Source organism: Aethalodelphis obliquidens, unplaced genomic scaffold (genome assembly GCF_003676395.1).
Source record: "Aethalodelphis obliquidens isolate GAN/ISIS:26980383/991018 unplaced genomic scaffold, ASM367639v1 scaffold27, whole genome shotgun sequence".
In the NCBI taxonomy this organism is placed as follows: domain Eukaryota; kingdom Metazoa; phylum Chordata; class Mammalia; order Artiodactyla; family Delphinidae; genus Aethalodelphis; species Aethalodelphis obliquidens.
The window spans coordinates 4,080,448-4,097,982 of NW_020837971.1; the positions used below are offsets into that span (position 1 = coordinate 4,080,448).

Genomic DNA, 17,535 nt, shown 5'->3' on the forward strand with positions numbered 1-17,535 from the left:
CACACACACACACACACACACACACACACACACACACACACACACACCCCTTTCATCCATCTCCAAACCATCTCCCATGTCTCTTGTTCCTCTCCAACTCTATTTCCCCTTAGCAACAAGGATGAATAAACTTTTAGAACCTTAAATAAAATCATATGTTTCCCCTCTGTAAAACCTTTCCAAATCCCTTGGCTTGACTGACAAGGCCCTGTAGGATCTGCTTCCTCTCTGTCTTTCCAGTTGAATCTTTCCCCTCTCCTCCACACTTATGATTACATGAAGCTCTTCCTATCCCATTGACTTTATTCTTGTTATTCTTCAACCTGTAACCCTCTTCTCCTGGCCGTTTATACAGTAGGCACATTCTCATCCTTCGAATCTCAGTTTAAACAGTACCTTCTCAGATAGACCTTTCTTGCCCACCCTACCCAAAGTAGGTTTCTCTGTTGACCTCTCTTAAGCACTCTAGCATGTCCTTTATTTATCTCATTTATTTGGTTAATTTTTAATATCTTTTCTCCTCTGGATTCTTAAGTTCCCTGAGGACAAGTGCTTTATCTGCATTGCTTATTTGCTGGGCACATATTAAATGTTCAATTAATGAGTCAATATCTATGCTTGGAAAATTGTGTGTTGGTAACTGATTATTCCATAGACCAGGGAGACGGCAATCTATGTCCTGTGGGCCAAATCCACTTCAACACCTACCTTTTGTACAGCTCACAAAGTAAGAATGGCTTTTGTTTTAAATCATATAAGAAATCAAAATAATAATATTTGTGTCACATGAAAAGCATATGATATTGAAATTTTAGCATCCATAAATAATGTTTTATTGGAGCACAGCCATACCCATTCACTTATGTACTACCTGTAGCTGCTTGCACACTACAACAGCAGAATTGAGTAGTTATGACAGAAACCATATGCCTAAAAAAGTCTAAAATATTTATTCTCTGCCTCTTTACAAAACGATTTTGCTGACCCCTAACATAGACAGGTTTGCATGTCAGAATTTTAATACTAACGAACACCTATGTTGTCTTGTAGCTTTTTATAAAGACTACTTAGAAGAAGGAACGATAAGAGATCCTGAAACAGGCTACTTGAATCTCTCTTACGCTGGCCTTTAAAAATAAATCTTATCCGATTGGTCTCCCTTCCATTGAGGCAGTCCTCCAAAGCAGTGGTTCTCAGATATTAATGTGTATCAGAATGACCTGAAGTGACCCAAGCCCAGAGCTTCTGATTAGGAGATGGGGAGTGGGGCCTGGGATTTTACATTTCTAACAAAATCCCAAGTCAAGAAATAGTGACCAGGGTTGCATCCTTCTTTACAGGGTGTGAGTGTCCCATCAGTGGAAGAATTCACTTACTCAGTATTGACCATGTGCAGTGTTATTCTAGATGCTGGGAACAAAGCTAACTGATAAATGGCACCTGCTGAGAAGCCAAAGCTTAGTGCTATGCAGGCATTAAGTAAATAATTACGATAAAATGTAAAAGCTGTAGCAAGAGGTATAAACAAACTCTGATAGGGGCACCAGTCAGCACCTGAATATTTGTGAAGGAAATTAAGACTTAAAGAATTTGCTAATGTTTCAAGAAAAAAAGTCCATGCTGCAGCATGGTCAGGCCAATCCACAGCACATAAAGAATCCTGAGTATCGGGGCAAATTTAGAGGTTCTGTCCAAAATTTCTTATTTCCAAGAGAAAGAAGGGGAGGTCATCATGAAAAGACTAACAGTTCTTCAGGCAAGTTGCTAATATTAGTTCCTACCTAAACATTACTTTGTTTCTTTGGTTTTGTCCTTTGAACCCTGATTATCATCATTGTCCCCACATCTGTCACCTCCTAATAGCCCAAGTTGCCATCATTGCACCCCTGCCATAAACCGTTCATTGACCTCAAGATTTTCCCTCTTGCAGCTTCCAATCCGTTCTACATGCTTCATCCTGGCAATCTACTTGAAAAAACAAATCTGAACGTCTTTTAAAACCTTCCCTTCACTTTTTGAAAATTAACCCCAAACTTTAATAAAACCTTTAGGCTCCATGTGACCTCTAACCTCAGGGGTCCCCCTTGTTGTTGGCACCAAGCACATTGCTCTTCTTTTCAGTTCTTCTAAGGAACTGTTCTTCCTCTAGAGCCAGGGCTTTTGCAAATGTATTCCTTCAGCGTGGAATGCTTTTCTTGTATGTCTTGAACCTTCACTAGATTCTACTCATCTTTCTTATCTCAATTTAGACATCAGTGCCATGGAAAGCTGGCCTTTCACTGACTCCACCCCTGTCCCCACTGTCAGAAGCAATAAATGAGTAGTCCACACTGGTTATCAGTCTGGAAAGAAAGGCCATATTACTGTAGTACCAAGGGAGTGTGGGGAGAGAAGGTTAATCATTACATTAAACCTGCCATCAAATATACCTTCAGTTAGTTTCATATCATCAAAAACCAAACTTTAAATTTCAAACCACATAGCCCTTGAGTTATTGGAATGTCAGAAGTATTTTACAACATAGACTATGTCTTGAGTTAAATTGAGACAGGGGAAACTGATCTGGCTAACTAGTCAGCAGAAATTTTACGATTAGCTTTTATAAGCGACTAGGTTTGTTTGGGGGAAGAACACACACATAAACATGCACATATTCACATACATAGCAACTTCCATCTAGCTCAGCTATTTAACCTTCAGAGAAGTCCTTGGGACAAGTTTCAGAAACAATAAAGGAATTTTATTTCTTATCGTTAGAAAAGCCACATGCATTTCTTAAAAATCTGTATTGACCCAGAAATATTTTGGCCCAGATGGAGGGGAGGGGACTGGGTTTTTAATCATATGCCATTTTTTTTTTTCCTTAACAAGCCTAACTTGAACTCTTCTCAGAGTTCTCAGAACACCACTACTTGACCTTTATAGTTATTGTCAATTTGTAATTTAGTATATGTGTGATTATTTGACTAATATCTGTCTCCTCAGTAGAAGGTAAGCTCGAAGAGGACTTGCTTGTTTTTTCATCATTGTACCTTGAGATAATTTATGCCTGGCACATAGTAGGCTCTCAGTAAATATTAGCTAAATAAATGACAGAATAATTGTCTAGGTCAGCTTATGAGAGTCTCAAACCCCCTGGTGACCCTTGAAACCTTTTCCTGGCTGAGCCTCTTGCCCATCAAGTGTCTATTACTGTCCTGGACCTTTGGATTGACTCTAACCCTCACCTTCACCAGCTCTTATTAGTTATGGATGCCATTACCTGCTACCGGTAACTGACTACGTATTGAGTTTTACTTCTCACAAGAACTAGAAGAGGAATTGAAATGTTATGCAATCTAAACGTTATCATTTTGACATGTAATCAACATCAAAATAATAACTGGGGTGCTTTACTTTTTTGTACCTTCTTCAAAATCTAGTGTGGATTTTACACTTATGCAGCTTCATAATTCAAACCAGCCACATTTCAAGTCCTCAGCAGCCAGTTGTAACAAGTGGCTGCCACATTGGACAGCGTAGCTTAGTGCGTTATCGGCTGTTAGGGGATGACAGATGAGCACATATGCATGGCTTTGGGCCAGAATGTCACCAGCAATAATGTTAGAACATCATGAAAAGGCACATCGCAGCCCTCCTCATCCCCGTCTGACTCCTTCTCATCTTCTTCCCCCTTTTTTTTTTGCGGTACGCAGGCCTCTCACGGTTATGGCCTCTCCCGTTGCGGAGCACAGGCTCCGGACGCGCAGGCTCAGCAGCCATGGCTCACGGGCCCAGCCGCATGGGGGATCTTCCCGGACCGGGGCACGAACCCGCGTCCCCTGCATCGGCAGGCGGACTCTCAACCACTGCGCCACCAGCGAAGCCCTCCCTTTCCAACCTTTTCCTCCAATTCTTTCTTCTCCTCTTCCTCCTGCTCTTTATTTTTCTTCTTACTTTCCATTTCTTTTCTGATCTTTTTTCCCCACACATTTCTCCCTCTACCTTTCCTTCATTAATGCAACAATTTTTCTACAATAAACTGTTACTGATACTTTCAAATTTACTACACAATGAGAAAGATAGTGTGAAAGACAAAATTATAATGTAAAAATTTGAGGATTGTGGAAGGTGTACCTCAATAAAAAATACATCTTAAAAGATTTAGCGGTTGGTTTCTGGACTTTTAAATATAAACTACCGGTACTGACAGAATTGTCTTGTCACAGGTTGATTTTCATAGGCTGTGAGTACATCGATTCAGGAAAAACAAAATGCATTATTAAAGACTTGTTACAGTTACACAGACAAAGCCTTAGAGTTAAACACCAAAAACTCTTATTTTCTTTAACCTTTTGGGTTGTTCATTGTTTTCCCGGCTCATAAATTGGTTCTACTTCTACACTGCTGCTAACTTTAACTGTACTCTAACATCTAGGATTTATGTTTGTGTCTCACAGGTCACAATGAAAATGTCGACTGTTAAAAAAGTCATAAATTTTAAAAATATCTCATGGACTAAAATATAAAGTTGACGTACTTCGTATATGGCCTTCCACAAAGTAATTAGAGTTCACATCCTATGAGGGATCTACTTAGGGGCTTTCTAATTCACCAACAGGGATGGATGCAAATGAAAGGCTTGGAACAAAAATAGAAGTACTCTGTAACCACAGCCATTTACCCAGAAGGGAATGTGCAAAGAAATATATAGAGAGAGTAACATGACAGTTCTCCACGTTTGTGTCAAGAAAGCAAATGAGTCCAGACTCCCAAGTAATTGAAATTGTTGGCTACAATTTATTGTCATTCTCTACTTATTGTCGATTCAAGAGTTTCTGATACGATGGCAAGGAAATATAACCTGTTGTCATTACATCCTTTAAAAATTTGCAGAATTTTGGAGGTAAGTACTTTAGAACTATGACCCAATTCTGTCATTTCAGAAATGAGGAAACTGAAATTCAGAGGAGTTTAATGCCTAATCCAAGGTCTTTTAGGAAGTTAGTGGTAGAACCTTGATTAGGACCCAGATCCTCTGAATATTTGCTGGACTCTTTCCTATGTATGCTCAGAAAAATCCAGCAAACATATTTTCCAAGTAGAAGTAAAATTTTTCTGACTTCTATTAGCAACTAAGAATTAGATATTTGGCAAATTTCTTTAGTCATTAACCAGTAATCAAGATTAATCAGAATTTCGCTAGATATTGTACTTGCAAGACAGTGACAAAAGAAAGCCTTAGAGGTCTCCTAATTTCTTAGTAACTTTATAGTATCACAGTTAATAGCACCATTGAGAGAAGGAAGTTATATGACAAGCCATAAATGCTGTGTGAGAAAAATAATACTGTCCTGGAAAGGTTCAATTTCCTTTATCAATTTTTGAAGAAGTAAATTTAATCAAGATGACTATCACAGGAATCCACTGAGCTTTGCACAAATGCCCATTTAAAAATTCGTCAAAATTTCACTTCCGGGGCTTCCCTGGTGGCGCAGTGGTTGAGAGTCCGCCTGCTGATGCAGGTGACATGGGTTCGTGACCCGGTCTGGGAAGATCCCACATGCCGCGGAGCAGCTGGGCCCGTGAGCCATGGCCGCTGAGCCTGCACGTCCGGAGCCTGTGCTCCGCAACGGGAGAGGCCACAGCAGTGAGAGGCCAACGTACCGCCAAAAAAAAAAAAAAAAAAATTTCACTTCCGCTTTCTCATTCACTGAGCCATGAAGGGACTATCTCTTAAGGACTGAGCTCACTTGACACTTTAAAACTTAAACAATTAGTTGCATTAATAACACAGTTGCAAATGGTTTCCATTCAAAAAGGTAGACATGTAAATTTGGTACTAACTGGAATTATAATACAGATTATTTTTTTTCCTCAGGGCTGTTTTCCAAAAATCTTTGCATTGACCTTTACTTAGGTTCCCCAAGGATCACCACATGTATCTCACCAGGTACTCTGACTACCCAAGAAAATATCCCTATTGTGATTTGAGAACACCAAAAAATAAGTTCTTCTAAAACATGTGTTCCCCCAATGAACTGACCGAATTTCATGATCCACTTTTTGGATTAGATTTAAAAGCTGTTAATTTATGAGATATATTAAGCCAATATTAGGTGTTGGCATCGAGTTTAAATTAGTTTATCAGAGTGGTGATCCAGTCACTTAGCAAGAACTGAAGAAAATTAGAAATGGGACATATATACTATATAGAAGAAAAAGAAAATTGGAATTATTATCAGCATGGGGGATGAAAGAGGAGTCTAATGAGAGAAGTATGAGGCACTGGGTTCTAAGCACTACGGATGATCGAAATGAGAGTATGTAACCAGACGTATCGAGAGGGAGGAAAACACGTATGAATAATCTCTCTGTTTTTACACTATCACCATGAGTCAACAAGTGCTCTCTCTATGGATTGTGACTAACTACAAAGGGCTCTTCAGTCCTATTCCTGAACATAAGATAGGTTCCTCACACGAGTCCATATGTATATTATTTGCTTGAAACATTTGTTCTTTTTTTCACTTTCTAACTTATAGCTTGATAATAAAGTCAGAAGTGGATTTTTCAGGTTAAGACAAGATAAAGTGATAAAATGGATGATTAGGAAGCAGGGTGGAAGAGCACTGTATGAAATGTACATCTCTTGGGTGCTTAATAATATCTTACATGTATTCAGTGCAGCAAAGCAACTAAACAAAAGAAATATCATTGATACAGTGTCACCTGAAGTTGTCATTGTATTTTGGTGTTTACTCAGTTTTCTTAGTCATTTAAAGTAAGATTTTCACTTTACCGTTTGTGAGAAAAATGAGCCAGGTGGTAATATGGTAACCTAAAATGTTATCTGATAAAAGTCTAAGGCTGTGCCGTCCAGCATAGTAGTCACTAGGCACATATGGCTTTTCAGCGCGCGAAATAGGGCTTGTCTGAATTAAAATGTGCTTTAAGTGTAAACTATACACTGGGTTATGAAGACTTATTAAGAAAAAAAGTAAAAATATTGCATTCATGACTTTTATATTATATTGAAGTGATAATATTCTGTGTATGTTGGGTAAAGTCACATATATTATTACAATAATTTTCACCTTTTTCCCTTTTTAGTGTTGCTAACTAGAAAATTTTAAGTGACATGTGGCTTGTATTTGTGGCTGATATTACATTTTTATGACAGAGCTGCTGTAAGGAATTTAATATTATTTAAATGTGATATGCTTGTGAATTGGGCTTGTAGTTTTTTTTATGTTTCTATAATTATAAATGTTCAAATGCTTTACTTTGAAAGCAGATATATATTTGACGTTGAAAAATCACATGTAACTTCCTTCTGTTCTCTTGGGGATTTCTTTGCATGATTTCTTTACATATTTTATTCCGCACAGGTAGGAAATGTTCTGAACTCTTCTGAATAATGCCTGAGGGAAGAATCACTAAAGGAAAGGGTATCTAGTTTCCTTTAAACAACGGAACCACCTACCCTGACCAGTCTGTAGATAGTTCCATTTAGCAAAGATTTGTCCTGTGTCTGTCAACATTGGCTAACATGTATAAATGAAAATTGGGTCAGGAACACAAGAAACTCAATGAGAACTTGAAAACAAGTTTCAGAAAATGTTAGGTTAAACCATCTACATGATTTCTGGAGAGTACTAATGAACAGCTGAAGACAGTGAAATTCAGAAAGCATGGGGATCATATTATTAAACCAGCATTCATTAATTTAAAATAACCTTGAAATTCTTAGGTAGGGGTTGTTGCAGAATAATTCACTTTTGCATGGGGAAAAAACCACACATTTTCACATTGTTTGCACAATTGTCCACATTTTGGAAGTCACATTTAACACTGAATTTTCAAAGAATTCGGCAATTTACTGTTCAGCACAGGTATCAGTGACAAAATACCATTGGAATGTTTTTTTCTATTTCTGTCACATGTGAGATGAATGCTTTTCACCACAAAAGGAAAATACATCATCTTTTGAGGTCAGGGTTTTTTTGCACGTTGGTTTCAAGCTACTAACTATATATGACATGATGAGGAAATGATACCTTTTAGGGGCAGATCAAATTTAAGTATCAGAGCTGCTTACAAAAATAACTTCAAAAATCAGTTGACGAAAGCATTCTACAGTGGGCCTTTGAGCCTTATTTTCTGGTAGGAAGTGTAATTTTAGAAAAGTAGAATATTTTTCGAGGTTACATTTACTAACTTTGTATGTACAGAATTTCTAATTTACTAACTGCAGCCATATGACTGTGATTCTTGCCATGGCAAGACTGTCTTATGATGGTTTTTGGTACTAATTTTCAGTCATTACTATCCCTTGTGTAATATGTTAACAGGTCTTAAAATTTGAATTTAGAAACCTCTCATGACTTATCTGTTTCTATTAATACAGATCTAAATCTCTGATGTAATAAAAATAATTATTTACTTATGATCTGTCAGGTTTTCTAACAGAAATTAATTATGCACGGACCTGGAACTCCAAACCTCTCCTCTCCATTTAATGTCAGACTCATTTTATGCAGGTGCTATTAGGAGGCCAAGTATCAAACTATTTGCTCCATTTATAAAACAGTAAAAAAACAAATGATGAGATTTTCAACCTCTCAAATTTTGCCACACATTCTTTCCAACATAAGGACATATTCTTAAGCTATCTGGGGATCTCAGTGATGGGCTGTGTTGTATGCATGTCCCAAAGTACCTATAGGCAGTCATCTCTCTTCCACTAAATCATTATCTAAAATTGATTCTTTCTGGTTACCAAAATGGGAATAAAAGCACTGAGAATACTGGGGGAGGAATGGGGGTCAAGACCTTAATCTGTGAGGTATCTTGAAGACAAAAATAGTACCTTTCTAAAATCCATCTGCACTTGAGTGCCATGTGGAATGATATACGATTATTTGATGTAAAACCTACACATGTTATTATTATACACCCAAAGGACTGAAACAACAGAGTCAACATCTGGGTCTACTACTTAAAAAGCCAAATGAACTAAATAACAAATCACATGTTTCTATCATGATCTAGTTTAAAGGGAAAAGGTGTTGGAAATAAGTAAAAGCATTTCAAAGTATTTCAGCTTGTTACTAGCACTTTCACATTTCTTCATACCTAAAATTAGTTTTTAGTGTCTTTCCTACTTCTTGTCATAATATCAGAACTTACAAACATAAAGAATATGGTGCATCTCAGCAAATACTATTTTGGTATCTATTACCCTTCAATAAGGACTAAGGATATAAAAAAGGGAACAGTTTATAATTTATTGAAATCTTTTTCTCTTCCTTTTTTCCCCTTGGCCTCACCATTAAAATCAGTGTGGGGATAAAAAGCCTGGGAAGGGTCAGAAGAAAGACAAAAACATTGTTTAAAAAACTTAGACTAAGACTTTTTGAAAAGATTATTTGGTCTAACAAACATAGAGAAAGCAAAGGAGTAATCCTGTGATAGCCTTCAAGTATAGTACACAAAAAGTTATTTTAAAAAGCTCTTTTCAAAAAAAAAAAGCTCTTTTCATCTCTTCTGGATGACTTAGGAAAGGTCTCCGTAAAAGTGAGTAATGGATTAGATTTTCCAAGTATTTTCTAGGGAGGTTAGCTCATAACAATGCAGTCTGTTTTAGTCTCTCTCCCCTTGCAGGAAATTAATATAACAGTGTTCAGTGTAAATGGTCATTTAGTAAATGTTTTTATTATTATGAAACCAATTATTGACATTTTTATAAACTATTCTTTTTATTCAAATTTCTGGAAAGCTTTTTCATATTTATAATGTAAGAAATGACTACATTCACCCTGTTTCACTCTTTCATAACTATATCTTTATGGAAAAGATAGCCATTCTTTTAAGTACTTAAAAAGCTGAGGAATAAATCAAGTTAAACCAGGTTTCTCAAATAATTGTCTCTTTTATTTTCCAAGCATTGATTCAAAATTAAACTGTTAATTTATAGATTATCCTAATTGTGATAGAATAAAGTGTTATGTATCATTTCCATTTTGTCATCATATTCAACAACTAAGTTAGTGAAATTTTGTATTACACTTACATGAAAGTGTTAATGAATACACCACACTTTACAAATACAAATATAGTCAGTAAAAAGTGGGCTAGGAAAGCCTATACCCCCTACCCCATCTCCCCAAACACACACACACATACACACCCACTTAGTTTTGGAAGAGAGGAGGGAAAAAAATCACCTAAAATGTCCCCGCTTCATCATTTGGTAGCAAGCATTGCCTTTCTCTTGAAAGTGTTATTTTTCTGCTCATTGGTTGTGGCTTTGAATGAAGTCCTAGAGGACTGCATCAATTCCAGGCAGGTTGCAAATTGCATCGTACTTTTTTTTTTTTTTCTCTTGAGAGGCAATATAGTTTTTTGAAAAGAAATGAGGTTCCTAAGTCAAATGGATATAGGTTTTCCACCTGTTTTATGTATAATATTGAAAAATAGTTTTAGAGCCTCCATTTTCTTTTAACTGCAGAGGCAGAATGACTTCGTTCTAATCCCCATCAGATACAAGCGCTCAGAAGTAAAATGCCCTTTACAGTGTCCAGCTCACTAAATTGTGGTGATGATAGTAATAATAGTAGTAGTTGTTGTAGTTGTGACTGTACTTTTGTGACTGCAGTCATCTTATAGCCCCACAGTCCCACTTTAACTAAATCAATTCAAGGATATAAAGAGACAGCCAGGTTAGGGGAGACAGGATTCAAAGTCAGGTTTATCTCACCACGATCTGTGCTGTTAAACATACACCGTATTGTTGTGGTATTTTGGATTTTAGATTCTCTAAATCCTGGCACTCTGCATAGAGGCACTTCATTCTTAATGGGACAGTTTTTCCAAATTATATTTTTAAAAAGTTTTGATGTTTGTTTTCTGAAAACATGCTGGTATGTTACCTAAAAGGCACATTTTATCCTTAATATACTGATTTGTATATATTTAAACATCAGGACATCATTTCAGTGACTCAGCTACCTGACCATCTGGCTAATTTTTCAACTTCTTTTAGGTATTTCTGGTTTCTTTGTTCTATGCATTTGGTTTAAGGTAAAAGCCTATTCTCCATGAATTACATTTCTCAAGTGTAGTAACTACATGGGTTATTTCTGTGCCTCTTTTAAATTGCTATTATTATTGCTAATAAAGATAATCTTAATGTCTTAACTAATGACTTGTACTCTTTTACATCTAAAATTTAGTCTAAACTATTAATTTCATAAATCAAATTGTAGAAATAGAATATTGCTGTATAATTTGTAATCACATCTCATTCAATAGGAGTAATTATTTAGGAATGTAAATTCAACCAGACCTGTTACTTAATATTTATTTTTAGCCTGAGCTATGCATTTATTTCTAATTAGTAAAAGGTTATTTTTCTACCTCAGGGAGATTTAAACCCTAAAAGACAAATCGGAAAAAAAAAAAAAAAAAAAGCCCTGAAGTGTGATTCATTTTTGTTAGTACTACATATACTTTTTTTTTTTTTTTTTGCGGTCCGCGGGCCTCTCACTGTTGCGGCCTCTCCCGTTGCGGAGCACAGGCTCCGGACGCGCAGGCTCAGCGGCCATGGCTCACGGGCCCAGCCGCTCCGCGGCACGCGGGATCTTCCCGGACCGGGGCACGAACCCGTGTCCCCTGCATCGGCAGGCGGAATCTCAATCACTGCGCCGCCAGGGAAGCCCCAGTACTACATATACTTAAAAGCACTGAAGAGGGTTCCCTTTTCTCCACACCCTCTCTTGGACTGTTGGTGGGAATGTAAATTGATACAGCCACTTTGGAGAACAGTATGGAGGTTCCTTAAAAAACTAAAAAATAGAATTACCATACGACCCCGCAATCCCACTCCTGGGCATATACCCTGAGAAAACCATAATTCAAAAAGAGTCATGTACCGCAATGTTCACTGCAGCACTATTTACAATAGCCAGGACATGGAAGCAACCTAAGTGTCCATCGACAGATGAATGGATAAAGAAGATGTGGCACATATATACAATGGAATATTACTCAGTCATAAAAAGGAACGAAATTGGGTCATTTGTAGAGATGTGGATGGACCTAGCGTCTGTCATACAGAGTGAAGTAAGTCAGAAGGAGAAAAATAAATATCGTATATTAATGCATATATGTGGAATCCAGAAAAATGGTACAGATGAACCTACCTGTCGGGCAGGAATAGAGACATAGGCATAGAGAATGGACATATGGACACAGTGAGGAAGGGGAGGGTGGGATGTGTTGGGAGATTAGGTTTGACATAAATACACTACCATGTGTAAAACAGATAGCTAGTGGGAACCTGCCGTATAGCACAGGGAGCTCAGCTCGGTGCTCTGTGACGACCTAGAGGGGTGGGATGGGGGTGGGGTGGGAGGAAGGTCCAAGAGGGAGGGGATATAGGTATACATGTAGCTGATTCACTTTATTGTACAGCAGAAAATAACACAACATTGTACAGCAATTTTACTCCAATTAAAAAAAAGCACTGAAGATCTCAGAACACTACTTAAAATTATATTATTTATCGGGACATGCAGGACTATTTACTAGTTTTATATTATGTTTATTAGATAAGAAGTATTGTGATTCTATTGCCTGTGGTAGTGGAACCTGCTAGGCTTTCAGAGTCCAGGGCCAGCAGACGCAGCTTGGGTGTCCACAGTGGACTCCTTTGTTTCCGCCCATTTTCCTCAAGGGTTTCCAGCCTCTTCCCTCAACTAGCCATCTCATACCTTTTCAGCATATCCTTATCATCTTTAATTTAACTAGAGTATGTTTTGGTTGTTTGCAACCCAGAACGCAGGTGATTGTAACAAGTATTGCCATTCCAATTTATAGATGAAGAAATTGAGCCTTACTGAGTAAATAACTTGCTTGAATTGTGGTTATATAGAAAATCCAGATCTAGACCCCATAACTGCTACTTAAGGGTTGGTTTCTTTCACAGCACACTGTTTTCTCAGTTGCCTTCAGTGGCCTCTGCAGATAATGAGATGTGGTTCCCCCTCTGTGCCTCCTTGATTGAGTGCTTAATCCTATTTCCTGTTTTAATGCTTATCTGCTTAATGTCAAATGTGCCTGTCTTCCATACTAAACCGCTGAGCATCTGGAAGACAAGGATTGTATTAATAGTCATCATTTTCTCTCAGACGTATACTGGAGTGCTTGGGTGCACAGTCAGTACTAAATAAAGATTTTAATGAATGAGTGAGCAGATATGTGCGTAAATTATTCAATTAACTGAAAACACCAATATGGGTTTGAAGTTGATGCTAAAAGCATAACATTGATTTTTTAAAAACACCACTGTGTCGTTTACCAAGCAAAAATTTAAAGTATTTTTTTCATAAAAGTAATTTGCTTTGAATATAAAAAGATGTTCACGTAGTAAGCATATATTCCATGTTACTGTTTGCCAGGCTCTTATGACAGAGATAAATAGGAATTAGTCTCCTCTTTTAGAAGTCTCACAGACTGATGGGGGAAACAAATGTTTTCTGTAGCTCAGATCATGGAGCTGTGGGAAAAAGGGCTGTGGTAATCTGAAGAATGATTACAGTAGCAGGCCCACTGTCGGCAGTCATGGGAACCACGAAACTGGCGTGGAGATCCAGCTCTAGGCAGGATGCTGTGCACATCAAGGACAGCAGCCAGAGCCCTTTGCAAGCTGGAGAAGGGCACAATGTGCTTTGCCTTTCCAGAATGTTATAAGATTTGCTTAAAGAATAAGTTTCCCATACTCTTATTCAGACATAATTATTTTTAAAAAGATTATAATCAAGGCTTGTTATAAAAAATTTTTGATTAATTTGAAATTGCTATGTGTCATATGAAACTAATAGCTAAGACTATATTTTGATTTGGCACTAAGGTGAAATGAAGATAGGTCTGTATCTTTGTTTAAGCATTAAAGCCCAATACAATAGAAGCAACAAATAAACGCCTATATAAAAACATAAAAGGATATAAAACGATATGTATGTATGTATATGTAAAATACATATATATGTATAAACTAGGATACACATTTGTTAATAAATTTCCATTCTTTACAAATTATGCACACCAGTAGGAGAAATATTTAACTTCATATGTTTTGTATCATTTGCAGACAACTACTACGGTACCCCAAAGCCTCCAGCAGAACCAGCACCATTGTTACTAAATGTAACAGACCAGATACTTCCTGGAGCCACTCCAAGCACTGAAGGAAAACGAAAAAGGAATAAATCAGTAAGCAACATGGAGAAAGCAAGCATAGAGCCTCCTGAGGAGGAAGAGGAAGAGAGGCCTGTGGTCAATGGAAATGGAGTAGTAGTAACACCAGGTTAGTCTTTTACATTGGTTACAGGTTTATCAGCTCTTCTAGATGTAGCTGAATATATATTATATCCCTGTGTTCAAATGTAAATTTTTTTCACATATATATGTTCAGGTGTGTGTGTGTGTGTGTGTATATATGTGTGTGTGTGTATATATATATATGTATATGTAATGATTGTAGTTATCTTGAGGGAGACAAGATTATGATATCAAAAGGAAAGGACATGATTCTTGTATCCAATTTATTAGTTTTAATTTTGACATATCAAGGAATCCATTCAATTTCTTCAGTTTCTGGTTTCACTTATACAATATTAATGGCAATGTAGTGAGTGGTTTAAATCTTAGAAGGTGTTATAAGTCATGAATATGATTGTGTGACATTGCAAAATTTTTGTTAATTAATATTAGATATAATCTATCCTTAGAAATCTTACTATACTTTCAGCTCTGTGAATAGAGGTTGTGTTGTGTTATTTAGTTAATGGCGTCAATGAATACAGTCCACAGAATAACCATAGCTACATAATGCCCATGTATTTATCCCCCCATCCTTACCACCTAGTCTGACAATTTGGGGAAAGCATCTTCACAAGTGACACTGTGAAGGCAGTTACCCTTGAACAAGGGAAAGACTTGTTATCCCTTTAATTTATCATCTGTCATATCACATATATAAAAAAAGTATCAGACAGATACAAAGTGTGTTTTTGCAAGGTATTGATTTGCAATTTTCTTATACTTACTAATATAGTGCCAAAATTTTTATTTATAAAATAGATTTTTTAAATAATCTTATTCATAATTAAACGTTACCAAAACTAAACTATGGCACTCTCTTTGCCTATAATCTTGGAATAAGTTTCCAAAGTTTTGTTTTAGGTATTTTTTAATAATGACATATCATTATTTTAGTGGGCATTGAAAATCAAAGGGCTGTGTTAAAACTGTTGAAAAAACATTAACACATGTACCTTGCATACATATTATACTTAAGATATTTCCTACAACTACTTTGATGTCTGTACTTATCACTGTACTGCTTCTATACTGACATAATGTTTGAATTTTCATAACCAATTATTTTTATCAAAGAAAAGCTTCATAAGCCTATTTTTTTTTACCTTCCTTTTCCTTACTACCTGTAAAAATGTTCTTTATTAAACATAAGGAGACCAAATTTCAGTATGTGTCAATCAAGGTGTAAAACCTTAAAAAGTGGTTTCCTCTTGGTTACTCAGAGGAGGGTAACTTCCTCCATTAATATATTGGTTAAAAACTTATTCTCTGACCCTAGCAGTCATTGATATTTGGGTACAAATGCTAAAAATCACTATGGGTGCATAATGTAACTTGTTTACTGTAATATGATCTGGTAATTTTCAAGCAATTAGATACCTTCTCTGTTTTGATTCTGAAATGTCTCTGTCAAAATATTTACTTTTCATCATGTAATGGATTTAAGTTAAGTTGATAGGACATCGTTTTCTTAGTTGATCTTTTATGTGAGAAGAAAAACAATTCAGCTAAATGGAAGCAAGTAATCACAAAAGAAGTAGAAGTTGGGTGTCAAAGAGCAGTTATAGAATTTCTTAGTGGTTAACACCTTATAGTTAAAAATATAAAATATATGGCCTTGATTGGGCCCAAATAATTGATTTGTATTTCATTTCTACTCTGTATAGAGCAAATCAAATGAAGCATTCTTGACCAACAGATTCTTAAACTAGAAATTTGTTTAACTGGGGGGCACAGTGAATGTGGAAAGCTCCATTCCCTTCTACTCATACCTTAGGCATGAAGAATGGAGTATTTTTATGTCTAGGAAGTTTTTAAGGCTCCAGGGAAAATGGACTGGTTTGAACTCTTCTTCACCAGCCCTAGCCATGTGACTGTCTCTGGACTTCTGAGGCTGACAATGATAGAGAACAACTGTGCAGGACAGCTCTGAGATATCTGGATAGTCAACAGATGCCACAAACATGGTTTTGTGAGCCTGGCTTGGCAAGTGTTCTTATACTACTTTTTCTTTCTTATTATGGGACATGAGAGATGTAAAAATTAGGCATCTCTTCACCCCATGTTAAAAGATGGAGGAAACAGCCGCAAACCAGAAAATTGGTCCATCATCCCTTACTAGAAATCTTTTGACGAGTCCCATTTTAGAAATGTCATTGTTTTTCTTTATGTTTATCCAAGAGAAACTTTAGGATAAAACTTTTTCTTTGCTCCCCCCCATATACATTTATCCAACTCTGCGCCATTTGAACCTCATCACATTTTTCCTAGCACAGGGTCTTTGTCCTGCGTTTGTCGTCTTCTCATATACATTTGTTGGATACAGGACACTTCAAACAATAGTGACAAAATTGTTGCTTAAATTTTAGTTAACACTGCCCTGTAAGAGCCTGTAATAGTAATTAATATCAGACATACGTTTAGAGCATAAATAATATAGTGAGGCACATTTGCAAAGGGAGAAAAGCTGACTGAGGTAATTTCATTCCATTCCAAGTAATATTGATGATAATGACAATAAACAATATTAAATAATTAACTTCTTTTGGATCTTACCATGTGCTAGGAACTCCTTAACCTCATTATGTGTATTAGTTCATTTAATTCTCCTATCAGACCTATTAGTTAGGTACTGTTTTACAGATGAGGACACTACAGTTAAATAATTTGCCCAGTAACTGGAAATAGGAAATATTACGCAGGAAAACTGGATCCAGAACCCATGATCGTAGTTGCTTTACTCTCCTGAGTCTTATGTCACCAAATAGAAACATAAATATATTTCTTAGCAATTTGTAGACACAGGACCACTATTTTACTTGTACATCTTTAAACATGGAATTATAAATCTTTACCTACCAAAGCCTTCTTATTTCTTTCATTTCTGGAAATCATGTGCAAGTGAACTTATTTCCTTCTGTGGATATGAAAGATTCCTAGTTCTTTATAATATTCTGTATGTATATAAGTACCAAACCTACCGGTCTTTAACTCCTTATATACTTTACCAGAATGAACTACTTTCTCTATGTAAATGAAGGTTTTAGAGTCCTCAATTTACCCATTACTCATTTTCTTTTTCTCCTTTGAATTGTAGTTTATAGAATTACGTATTTCTTTTTCTTTCAGACCATATCTATGTAAAGTCAGTGATCACTTATAAGTAGTTAA

The 17,535-nt window shown here is 36.4% G+C and overlaps 1 protein-coding gene across 1 annotated transcript in view; it reads left to right on the plus strand.

The window, feature by feature from the left end:
* The window catches only part of MAGI2 (membrane associated guanylate kinase, WW and PDZ domain containing 2), a 610,224-nt gene that overhangs the window by 89,306 nt on the left and 503,383 nt on the right, over positions 1 to 17,535 (plus strand). Inside the window, exon 3 of the mRNA XM_027124164.1 lies at positions 14,135 to 14,350. Within this exon, the coding sequence (XP_026979965.1) occupies positions 14,135 to 14,350 (216 nt within the window). The remainder of the gene's footprint in view (positions 1 to 14,134; positions 14,351 to 17,535) is intronic.